Here is a 12,572-nt window from a genome sequence, read left to right as displayed (position 1 = left end):
TACATGGATTGCACACAGTGAATCAAGACCTGATGTTGACTTCAGTAGAAGTGGGCATTACAACTACAACTTGCATTTATATAGCGCCTTTAATGTAGTAAAACGTCCCAAAGTGCTTCACAGGAGCGATTATCAAACAAAATTTCACACCGAGCCACATTAGGAGATATTAGGACAGGTGACCAAAAGCTTGGTCAAAGAGGTAGTTTTTAAGGAGCGTCTTAAAGGAGGAGAGAGAGGTAGAGAGGTGTTGTGGGAAAAATCACCACTCGGAGTCAGACTTAAAGATTCAACATGCAGTTTATTGGACAAAGCTTTGGGAGAAGAACTGGATACTCCGCAGTATCGCAACTACCTCCTCAACTTTAAAATGGTTGTCATGCTTTTTTATACCTTTGAAATACAGATTTTCAGTAGCTTTTACAGGTTGTGAAATGTCTTTTGTATTCCCAGACTGTAAGCCAGTTTTGGAATGTACAAACTCAACACTTTTAACTGTCTTTCCCACAGTCACAGAATCCATTTTGTTTAGTAGTGTCCATTTTGTTAATAGTCAAGCGTTATACTTAAGCTTTTAATTAGGGTTAGTCTAATCTACACAAAGCGCATTTCAGTGTGGTTTTAGGGTAAAGACCACCGCCATGTACCCAATAGTCACTTCATCGTTGCCTTTAATTCAACAGTCCAAATTTTACGCTAACAGAGGTTTACGGAGGGAATTCCAGAGCTTCGGGCCTAGGCAGCTGAAGGCACGGCCGCCAATGATGGGGCGATTAAAATCAGGGCTGCGTAAGAGGCCAGAATTGGAGGAGTGCAGACATCTCGGAGGGTTGTAGGGCTGGAGGAGGTTACAGAGATAGGGAGGGGCGAGGCGAGGGAGGGATTTGGAAACAAGGATGAGAATTTTAAAATCGATGCGTTCCCGGACCGGGAGCCAATGTAGGTCAGGGAGCACAGGGGTGATGGGAGAACGGGACTTGGTGCGAGTTAGGATACGGGCAGCAGAGTTTTGGATGAGCTCAAGTTTATGGAGGGTGGTAGGCGGGAGGCCGGCCAGGCGGCCGTTGGAATAGTCCAGTCTAGAGGTAACAAAGGCATGGATGAGTGTTTCAGCAGCAGATGAGCTGAGGCAGGGGCGGAGACGGGCGATGTTACGGAGGTGGAAGTTGGCGGTCTTGGTGATGGAGCGGATATGTGGTTAGAAGCTCATCCCAGGGTCAAACAGGACGCCAAGGTTGCAAATGGTGCAGACAGTGGCCAGGGAGAGATGGAGTTGGTGGCTAGGGAACAGAGTTTGTGGCAGGGACCAAAGACAATGGCTTCAGTCTGCCCAATATTTAGTTGGGGGAAACTTTACCTCATGTCGGACAAACAATGTGACAATTGAGAGACAGTGGAGGGGTCGAGGGAGGTGGTGGTGAGGTAGAGCTGGGTGTCGTCAGCGTACGTGTGGAATCTGACGTTGTGTTTTTGGGTGATGTCACCAAGGGGCAGCATGTAGATGAGAAATACGAGGGGGCCAAGGATAGATCCTTGGGGGACTCCAGAGGTAACGGTGCGGGAGTGGGAAGAGAAGCCATTGCATTTGATTCGCTGGCTACCAATGGATAAATAAGAATGGAACCAGGCGAGCGCAGTCCCACCCAGCTGGACGACGGAGGAGAGGTGTTGGAGGAGGATGGTGTGGTCAACCATGTCAAAGGCTGCAGTCAGGTCGAGAAGGATAAGGAGGGAGAGTTTACCATGGTCACAGTCACATAGGGTGTCATTTATGACTTAGATAAGGGCATTTCAGTTCTGCGGCAGGGGCGGAAACCTGATTGGAGGGATTCAAACATGGAGTTGTGGGAAAGATGGGCACAGATTTGGGAGGCAACAACACGATTAAGGACTTTGGAGAGGAAAGGGAGGTTGGAGATGGGGCGGGAGTTTGCGAGGACAGAGGGTTTAAGGGTGGGTTTTTCGAGGAGGGGTGTGATGACAGCATATTTGAAGGGGAGGGGGACAGTACCTGAGGAGAGGGAACTGTTAACACGGAGCCAGGAGGGGAAGTTGGGTGATCAGCAGTTTGATGGGAATAGGGTCGATGGAGCAGGAGGTGGGTCTCGTGGTCAAGGTGAGCTCAGAGAGGGCATGATGGGAGATAAGAGAGAAACTAGAGAAAGATGAAAGTTCAGGGCTAGGGCAGGGGGGAATCTTAAGGGAAGTTTGGCTTGGTGGTCTAGGAGAAGGGAGGGAAGCAGCAGAGGCAGCTGAACGGATGGTCTCAATCTTAGTGACAAAGAAGTCCATGAGCTCCTCGCACTTTTCGTTGGAGGTGAGGGTGGAGGGAACAGGGGAGAGGGGTTTAAGAAGACGGTTTGTAGTGAAGAGAAGCCGGTGGTTATCTTTACATTCCAGGATGATCCTGGAATAGTGAGCAGTTTTGGCAGAGCACAGCAGGACCCGATAGTGCTTTATCTGGACCAGCCAGATCTGGCGACGAATGGCTAAACCAGTTGTCCGCATAAACGTTCAAGTCTGTATCCCTTGGACTTAAGGGAGCAGAGATGAGGGCCGTACCAGGGAGAACGACCAGGGTGAGTAATGGTTTAAATGGGGACGAGGGCATCAAAGATGGAGTTGAGGGTGTGATTGAGTAGATCGGTAGCTGCAGAAATGTCTTGGCGAATGGAGGGCCAAAGGCTAGACAGTTGGGAATTTGGAAGTGCCGTTGTAAGTGACTTGGGGGGGGTGGAGTTTTTTCCCGGGGCGGACACAGAAGGAAGTGGGGTTGGGAGGGGGAAGTGATCAGAGATGGCCTTATCCATGATTGACATGATGGGAGTAGAGAGGCCACGTGAGATGGCAAAGTCGAGGAGGTGGCCGTGAACATGGGTAGGGGAGTTTATAGGGAGGGAGAGATTAAGAGAGGATAGGAGGGCAGTGAACTCAGAGGAGAGAGAGCATGATGAGTTGAGATGGAGGTTGAAATCACTGAGGCTGAGAAGTCGCTCAGTGCAGAGGCTGAGGGAGGACAGCAGTGAGGATATCTCGGTGAGAAACTTGATGTGGTGCTTGGTGGGTGTCAGACAACAAGGATTTTAAAGGAATGGTGAGAGGGGTGGAACAAGGTGTTTGCTAGTGCTGTTGGGGAAGGTTTAAACTAGAATGACAGGGGGATGGGAACCTGAGCAGGGAGACAGGGGAGGGGGAAACAAGGATAGAAACAAAAGACAGAAAGGGAAGAAGCAATAGTGGAAGGCAGAGAAAACAAGGGCGAAAACAAATAGGGTCATAGTGCAAAATAAAACTAAGATGACTAGCAATCTTAAAAAGACAAGTCTAAAGGCATTGTATCTTAATGCGCGGAGCATTCGCAATAAGCTAGATGAATTAACAGCGCAGATAGATATTAACAGTTATGATATCGTTGCGATTACGGAGACATGGCTGCAGGGTGACCAAGGATGGGAACTGAACATCCAGGGGTATTCAATATTTAGGAAGGACAGGCAAAAAGGGAAAGGAGGTGGGGTAGCGTTGTTAGTAAAGGAGGAAATTAATGCAATAGTGAGGAAGGATATTGGCTCGGAAAATCACAATGTAGAATCTGTATGGGTGGAGCTAAGAAACACCAAGGGGCAGAAAATGTTGGTGGGGGTTGACTATAGGCCCCCAAACAGTCGTGGAGATGTAGGGGAGGGCATTAAACAGGAAATCAGAGACGCATGCAAGAAGGGTACAACTATAATCACGGGTGACTTTAATCTACAAAAAGATAGGTCAAACCAAATTAGCAATAATACTGTGGGGGAGGAATTCCTGGAGTGTGTACGTGATGGTTTTCTAGACCAATACATTGAGGAACTAACTAGAGAACAGGTGATCCTAGACTGGGTATTGTGCAATGAGAAAGGATTAATTAACAATCTTGTTGTGCGGGTCCCTTAGGGAAGAGCGAACATAACATGATAGAATTCCTCATTAAGATGGAGAGTGAAGTAGTCGAATCCGAAACTAGGGTCCTGAATCTAAATGAAGGAAATTACGAAAGTACGAGGTGTGAGTTGGCTAGGATAGATTGGGGAACTTTACTAAAAGGGATGATGGTGGATAGGCAATGGCTAATATTTAAAGAACGTGTGCAGGAATTACAACAATTATTCATTTCTGTCTGGCACAAAAATAAAACAGGAAAGGTGGCTCAACCGTGGCTTACAAAAGAAATTAGGGATAATATTAGATCCAAAGAGGAGACATATAAAATTGCCAGAAAAAGCGGCAAGCCTGAGGATTGGGAGCAGTTCAGAATTCAGCAAACGAGGACAAAGAGATTGATTAAGAGGGGAAAAATAGAGTATGAGAGTAAGCTAGCAGGGAACATAAAAACTGAATGTAAAAGCTTCTATAAATATATCAAGAGAAAAAGATTAGTGAAGACAAAGGCTGACAAATCCCCAGGGGCTGATAATCTGCATCCCAGAGTACTAAAGGAAGTGGCCCTGGAAATAATGGATGCATTGGTGATCATCTTCCAAAATTCTATAGACTCTGGAACAGTTCCTACAGATTGGAGGGTGGCAAATGTAACCCCACTATTTAAAAAAGGAGGGAGAAAAAAAAACAGGGAATTACAGACCTGTTAGCCTAACATCAGTAGTGGGGGAAATGCTAGATTCTATTATAAAAGATGTGATAACAGAACACTTGGAGGGCATTAACGGGACTAGACAAAGTCAGCATGGGTTTATGAAAGGGAAATCATGCTTAACAAATCTACCGGAGTTTTTTGAGGATGTAACTAGTAGAATAGATAGGGGAGAACCAGTGGATGTGGTGTATTTGGATTTTCAGAAGGCTTTTGATAAGGTCCCACACAAGAGGTTAGTGTGCAAAATTAAAGCACATGGGATTGGGGAGAATATACTGGCATGGATTGAGAATTGGTTGACAGACAGAAAACAGAGAGTAGGAATAAACGGGTCTTTTTCTGGGTGGCAGGCAGTGACTAGTGGGGTACCGCAGGGATCAGTGCTTGGGCCCCAGCTATTCACAATATATATCAATGATTTGGATGAGGGAACTAAATGTAACATTTCCAAGTTTGCAGATGACACAAAGCTGGGGTGGAATGTGAGCTGTGAGGAGGATGCAAAGAGACTCCAATATGATTTAGACAAGTTGGGTGAGTGGGCAAGAACATGGCAGATGCAGTATAACGTGGATAAATGTGAGGTTATCCACTTTGGTTGTAAAAACAGAAAGGCAGATTATTATCTGAATGATGATAGATTGGGAAAAGGGGAGGTGCAACGAGACCTGGGTGTCCTTGTACACCAGTCGCTGAAAGCGAGCATTCAGGTGCAGCAAGTAGTTAGGAAGGCGAATGGTATACTGGCCTTCATTGCAAGAGGATTTGAGTACAGGAACAGGGATGTCTTACTGCAGTTATACAGGGCCTTGGTGAGACCACATCTGGAGTATTGTGTGTCGTCTTGGTCTCCTTTTCTGAGGAAGGATGTCCTTGCCATGGAGGGAGTGCAACAAAGGTTTACCAGACTGATTCCTGGGATGGCCGAATGGCCTACTCTTGCTCCTATTTTCTATGTTTCAATGTTTATGTTTCTATGTGAGGTGCTCAAAGGAAGAGAAGGTGTCAGAGGAGTAGGGGGATAGACCGAAGTGTGATTTGGTGATGGTCTGGGCAGGGCAAGTGGTGGAAGAAATAGCCAGGCAGGGTGGCTTCATTAAGGGGGAAGATATCATTACCCGTCAGCCAGGTTTGTGTCAAGGCCATGATGTCAATGCAATTATCCACAATAAGCTCATAGATGGCAAGGGCCTTGTTCACAAGTGAACGGACATTCCGGAGGGAGATGCGGAGAGGGACGGTGATAGCTGATCTGCTGGCTGAGTCCACAGGGTCAGAGCTGGGAGGGGTAACTGGGACGAGAGGAGATCGGCAAGATTAGCACCCAGCAGGGAAGTTGTAGGCTTATCCAAGAGGGAGCCCACCTTGGGACGGCGGCAGGAGAGTAGGAAGGTCGAGGAGTGCTGAAGAGTTGAGGTAAGGATTTGGAGAGGCAGAGTACCAGAGAGTGGAGAAATGAAAGGAGGCATGACGACAGGAGAGAGGGGCCTAGGAGGGGTAAACAGAAAAGAAGAAAAAACGGTGAAAAAAGCGGAAGAAGCTGCGATGGGCTCGGGCCTGGAGCGGCAGCCAAAACGTGCAAACAAACGGATACAGGGAAACTCAAGTTACACGGGCATGGTTACATAGCAAGATTGGGATAGATAGGTCCTGATAATAAACAGGGAATAGAGAGGAGGGAGTCCAAGGTTAAAGTCAGAGTTCCCTTGGTGGGATAAAGTTGACGTGGATAGGGTGGAGTCAGCTTGGAGCATCGGCGAACTGATGTCCAGCTTCGGAGACAGGTGTGGAGGGCGAGTGAGTGCAGAAGCTATTTGAAGGGTGGAGTATCGGAGGACGCACTGCTGGAGGGATTTCCGTGGGAACGAAGAGCCAGGGGGTGTGGGGGAAATCAATCGCGGGGCAGGAAAACGGTGGCGAAGTTGGAGGTCCCTGTAAGATCCAGAAATGGCGGAGAAATGGACCACGGTCCAGGAGAGTGAATTTCTGGCCAGGTACCAGACTAGCAAAATAAAGCTGTAAAACCAGTTAGACCACTGGGACAGTCATAAGCTCAGCAGGTCACAGCAGCGGTGGGGGATGGGCTGTGGGCTAGACGAAGTTGCCTTAAAACTTAAGCAATTGAAGAGCAGATCAGAGTCACAGCAGCTGAGACTTAACAGCGGAGTCCAGTGGAGCAGTGTAGACTTGACGGCAGAGGAGTCCAGGAATTTGGAAGCCGAATTTGAGCAAAGATCCAGTGCTCAGTGATAAAAACAAAGAGCAGGAATGGTCAGGGGATGGGCAGCGGCCCAGGTAACTTTAAGCTTGCTGCTTGAACTTGTAGTTAAGGCTAAAATGCACCCACTATTAGAGCCAGGGGAAGTTAAACAGTGGAAGAGAGGAGATTGGGGGAAGAAACAGCAAAGGATGGCCAAGGATAGAGTTACACAGCAAGGAGCTCCCTAGAGAAATATTAGAAAACTTAGAAATTAGAAAATTAATTGAACCAGGGCATTCAGACATGATTCAGACACTATACTGGTTAGGACTCAGCTGGAGTATTGTGTCCAGTTCTGGGCACCGCACTTTAGGTCTTGGAGAGGGTATAGAGGAGATTTACTAGAATGGTGCCAGGGATGAGGGACTTCAGTTACGTGGAGAGACTGGAGAAGCTGGGGTTGCTCTCCTTAGAACATTGAAGAAGAGATTTAATAGAGGTGTTCAAAAATATGAAGGATTTTGATCGAGTAAATAAGGAGAAACCGTTTCCACTGGCAGGAGGGTCGGTAACCAGAGGGGAGATGAGGAGAATTTTTTTTTTAACGCAGCGCGTCGTTATGATCTGGAATGCACTGCCGGAAAGGGTGGTGGAAGCAGATTCAATATTAACTTTCAAAAGGGAATTGGATACATGCTTGAAATGGAAAAATTTGCAGGAATATGGGGAGAGCGGGGAGGAGTGGGACTAATTGGACAGCTCTTCCAAAGAGCCGGCACAGGCACGATGGGCCGAATGGGCACCTTCTGTGCTGTATGATTCTATAATACTTTGTGTTTGTATTTATTAATTATAGTTAAATAGAAAAACTTAGAACAATTTGTGAAGCAGGGATTTCACAACCTCAGGATGTCCCAAAGCACTTTACAGCCAATGAAGGACTTTTTGAAGTGAAATCACTGTCATAATGTAGGGAAACGGGGCAGCCAATTTGCGCACAGCAAGATCCCACAAACAGCAATGTGATAAATGACCAGGTCATCTGTTTTTAGTACTCCTGATCAATCTTTTGTTTTTTAACCTGTCCCATTACCACCCTCCTTGCCTTGCACCATCATCCCTTTTGTCATTTAATCACTCCTGCCCTCCACCCTATCAGAGACCTTCCCTTTGTTCTCTCCTCTCCTCACCCCACATTCCCTGGCTCTAATTGCTCAAAAACTTTAACATCTTCCAGTTCTGACGAAAGGTCTTCGACCTGAAACGTTAACTCTGTTTCTCTCTCCACAGATGCTGCCTCACTTGCTGAGCTTCTGCAGCATTTTCTGTTTTTAGTGATGTTTGCTGAGGGATAAAGAACGTGCAGGACACCAGGAGAATTCCCCTGCTCTTCTTCGAATAGTGGCCGTGGGATCTTTTGCGTCCACTTGAGAGGGCAGACGGGGCCTCGGCTTAACGTCTCATCCGAAAGACGGCACCTCTGACAGTGCAGCACTCCCTCAGTGCTGCACTGGGAGGGTCAGCCCGGATTATGCGCTCGAGTCTGTGGAGTGGGGTTTGAACCCACGACCTTGACTCAGAGGCGAGAGTGCGACCCACTGAGTCACGGCTGACATTACCTCTTTGTCCAGCATCAACTCTGCTCATTTCAGATTTCAAGCACCGGTAATTATTTTTTCTTTTCAATCAACTCATGATTTCACTGGAATCAGCGAGCGACCAAATTTAAGAGCTTCCGTGTTAATTCTTATTTTAATTTCTCACACGGTATAGAGCAGAGCGGCAACTTGTGTTTATCCAGTGCCTTTCATGTAGGTAAACCTCCCAAGGTTCTTTGCAAGGCTGTGAAGCATAAGGAAATCAGGTACGGTAGTGTAGTGGGTATGTTACTGGACCAGTAATCCAGAGAACGGGAGTTCAAATCTCACCATGGCAGTTTGAGAATTTGAATGTAGTTTTTAAAAATCTGGAAATAAAAAGCTGGTGTCAGTAAAAGTGACCGTGAAGCTGTCGCATTGTCGTTAAAAAAAAAACCCCAACTGGTTCACCAACGTCCTTTAGGGGAGGAAACCTGCCGTTCTTACCCGGGTCTGGGCCTATATGTGACACCAATCCCGAACCAACGTGCTTGACACTTAACTGCCCTCTGAAGTGGCCTAGCAAGCCGCTCAGTTGTATCAAACCTTCACCACACGGACTGCAGCCGTTCAAGATGGCGGCCCACCGCCACCTTCTCCATGGGCAACTAGAGATGGGCAATAAATGCCAGCTTTGCCAGCGATGCCCACTGCTGTGATGATGCCCCCCCTCACAGCTGCATCAACGGCATTTTTTTTTACAATGTTGAGAATTATAACCCTTACAAGACAGGAGAGAAGAGACAGCGCAGAAATCCTTACCCAGATAGTACGCATTCCACAAGACATACTTATACTTGAGCAGCATTTCTTCATTCTTGGCACGGATCTGCTCGGCAAAGGTACTGACGTCCCATTTGTACAGTAAGTCCAACACCATAATACTGGGAACCCGCAGAGCCACATTGGCCACTGCTTCTGCTACAGGCATCCTCGCCGACTTACGTAACCTGCTACTTTATTACTGGGGCAACATTGGTGGCTGTCAGGCTGAACGAGCCTAGGTGTACTGAGGAGGCAGCGGGAAGCCTGCTATCCCCAGTGCTGTGTATACCAACAGGTAACATGCACACACTGCCCAGACCTGCTCTGTATATACCCCTCACTCAGTATCCAGACCTGTTCTGTATATGCCCTCACTCAATGCCCAGTCCTGTTCTGTATATGCCCTCACTCAATGCCCAGTCCTGCTCTGTATATACCCACACTCACTGCCCAGTCCTGCTCTGTATATGCCCACACTCACTGCCCAGTCTTGCTCTGTATATACCCACACTCACTGCCCAGTCCTGCTCTGTATATGCCCACACTCACTGCCCAGTCTTGCTCTGTATATACCCACACTCAGTGCCCAGTCTTGCTCTGTATATACCCACACTCAGTGCCCAGTCTTGCTCTGTATATACCCACACTCAGTGCCCAGTCTTGCTCTGTATATACCCACACTCAGTGCCCAGTCTTGCTCTGTATATACCCACACTCAGTGCCCAGTCTTGCTCTGTATATATCCACACTCAGTGCCCAGTCTTGCTCTGTATATACCCACACTCAGTGCTCTGTAAATACCTACTGCCCCCGCATTCTATACCAAGAATCTTCACTCAGTTATCTTTCTCTATACCCATACACCCTCCAATGTGCCCCTTCTCTCTCTCTCTCTCTGTACCCACAGACCCACACTGTGCCCTTTCTCTCTCTACCCACAGACCCACATTGTACCCCTTCTCTGTACCCAGACCCACACTGTGCCCTTTCTCTCTCTCTATACCCACAGACCCACACTGTGCCCCTTCTCTCTCTCCCTCTCACAGACCCACTGTGCCCCCTCTCTCTCTCTCTCTCTATACCCACAGACCCACACTGTGCCCCCTCTCTCTCTCTCTCTCTCTATACCCACAGACCCACACTGTGCCCCCTCTCTCTCTCTCTCTCTATACCCACAGACCCGCACTGTGCCCTCTCTCTCTCTGTACCCACAGACTTACACTGTGCCCCCTCTCTCTCTCTCTCTCTATACCCACAGACCCGCACTGTGCCCTCTCTCTCTCTGTACCCACAGACTTACACTGTGCCCCCTCTCTCTCTCTCTCTCTATACCCACAGACCCGCACTGTGCCCTCTCTCTCTCTATACCCACAGACCCACACTGTGCCCCCTCTCTCTCTCTCTTTATACCCACAGACCCACACTGTGACCCCTCTCTCTCTCTCTCTATACCCACAGACCCACACTGTGCCCCTCTCTCTCTGTACCCACAGACCCGCTCTGTGCCCCTTCTCTCTCTGTGCCCCCTCTCTCTCTCTCTCTGTACCCACAGACCCGCTCTGCCCCCTCTCTCTCTGCCCCCTCTCTCTCTGCCTCTCTCTCTCTGTACCCACAGACCCGATCTGCCCCCTCTCTCTCTGTACCCTTCTCTCTCTCTGTACTCACAGACCCGCTCTGCCCCCTCTCTCTCTCTGTACCCACAGACCCGGTCTGCCCCCTCTCTCTCTGTACCCCTCTCTCTCTCTGTACTCACAGACCCGCTCTGCCCCCTCTCTCTCTCTCTGTACTCACAGACCCGCTCTGCCCCCTCTCTCTCTCTGCCCCCTCTCTCTCTCTCTCTCTGTACCCACAGACCCGATCTGCCCCCTCTCTCTCTCTCTGTACTCACAGACCCGCTCTGCCCCCTCTCTCTCTGCCCCCTCTCTCCCTCTCTCTGTACCCCTTCTCTCTCTGTACCCACAGACCCGCTCTGCCCCCTCTCTCTCTCTGTACCTCTTCTCTCTCTCTCTCTGTACCCACAGACCCTCTCTGTGCCTGCTCTGTGCCCTCTTTTTCTTTCTTTCTGTCTGTGCCCCCTCCCTCTCTCTGTGCCCCCTCTCTCTCTCTGTGCCCCCTCCCTCTCTCTGTGCCCCCTCCCTCTCTCTGTGCCCCCTCCCTCTCTCTCTCTCTGTGCCCTCTCCCTCTCTCTCTCTCTGTGCCCCCTCCCTCTCTCTGTGCCCCCTCCCTCTCTCTCTCTCTGTGCCCCCTCTCTCTCTCTCTGTGCCCTCTCCCTCTCTCTCTCTCTGTGCCCCCTCCCTCTCTCTGTGCCCCCTCCCTCTCTCTCTCTCTCTCTGTGCCCCCTCTCTCTCTCTGTGCCCTCTCCCTCTCTCTCTCTCTGTGCCCTCTCTCTCTGTGCCCCCTCCCTCTCTCTCTCTCTCTGTGCCCCCTCCCTCTCTCTGTGCCCCCTCCCTCTCTCTCTCTCTCTCTGTGCCCCCTCTCTCTCTCTGTGCCCTCTCCCTCTCTCTCTCTCTGTGCCCCCTCCCTCTCTCTGTGCCCTCTCCCTCTCTCTCTCTCTGTGCCCCCTCTCTCTCTGTGCCCCCTCTCTCTCTGTGCCCCCTCTCTCTCTGTGCCCTCTCTCTCTGTGCCCCCCTCTCTCTCTGTACCCCCTCTCTCTCTGTGCCCTCTCTCTCTGTGCCCCCCCTCTCTCTCTGTACCCCTCTCTCTCTCTGTGCCCCCTCTCTCTCTGTGCCCCCTCTCTCTCTGTGCCCCCTCTCTCTCTCTCTGTGCCCCCTCTCTCTCTGTGCCCCCTCTCTCTCTGTGCCCCCTCTCTCTCTCTCTGTGCCCCCTCTCCCTCTCTCTGTGCCCTCTCTCTCTCTCTGTGCCCCCTCCCTCTCTCTGTGCCCCCTCCCTCTCTCTCTCTCTCTGTGCCCCCTCTCTCTCTCTGTGCCCTCTCTCTCTCTCTCTGTGCCCTCTCTCTCTCTCTGTGCCCCCTCTCTCTCTGTGCCCCCTCTCTCTCTCTGTGCCCCCCCTCTCCCTCTCTCTGTGCCCCCTCTCTCTCTCTCTGTGCCCCCTCTCTCTCTCTCTGTGCCCCCTCTCTCTCTCTCTGTGCCCTCTCTCTCTCTCTCTGTGCCCTCTCTCTCTCTCTGTGCCCCCTCTCTCTCTGTGCCCCCTCTCTCTCTCTGTGCCCCCCCTCTCCCTCTCTCTGTGCCCCCTCTCTCTCTCTCTCTGTGCCCCCTCTCTCTCTCTGTGCCCCCTCTCTCTCTGTGCCCCCTCTCTCTCTCTGTACCCACACAGCCGACACTTACTCTCCACCTCCTGCTCCTTCCTCCATCTTCTCTGAACTTTTACCCCGTCGAGG

At 50.0% G+C, this 12,572-nt stretch overlaps 1 protein-coding gene across 2 annotated transcripts in view; it reads right to left on the bottom strand.

The window, feature by feature from the left end:
• The window catches only part of LOC137316175 (RING finger protein 145-like), a 33,700-nt gene extending 22,911 nt beyond the window's left edge, over nt 1–10,789 (bottom strand). For both annotated transcript variants that reach the window (XM_067980348.1, XM_067980381.1), the window contains exon 1: nt 9,233–10,789. In XM_067980348.1, the coding sequence (XP_067836449.1) occupies nt 9,233–9,401 (169 nt within the window). In that variant the 5' untranslated portion in view covers nt 9,402–10,789. The remainder of the gene's footprint in view (nt 1–9,232) is intronic.
• Nucleotides 10,790–12,572: the final 1,783 nt, after the last annotated feature.

This window comes from Heptranchias perlo, chromosome 1 (assembly GCF_035084215.1).
Source record: "Heptranchias perlo isolate sHepPer1 chromosome 1, sHepPer1.hap1, whole genome shotgun sequence".
Taxonomy (NCBI): Eukaryota; Metazoa; Chordata; class Chondrichthyes; order Hexanchiformes; family Hexanchidae; genus Heptranchias; species Heptranchias perlo.
Note: the sequence above shows the minus strand (reverse complement) of the source record. Positions and strands in the feature narration are given on the sequence as shown.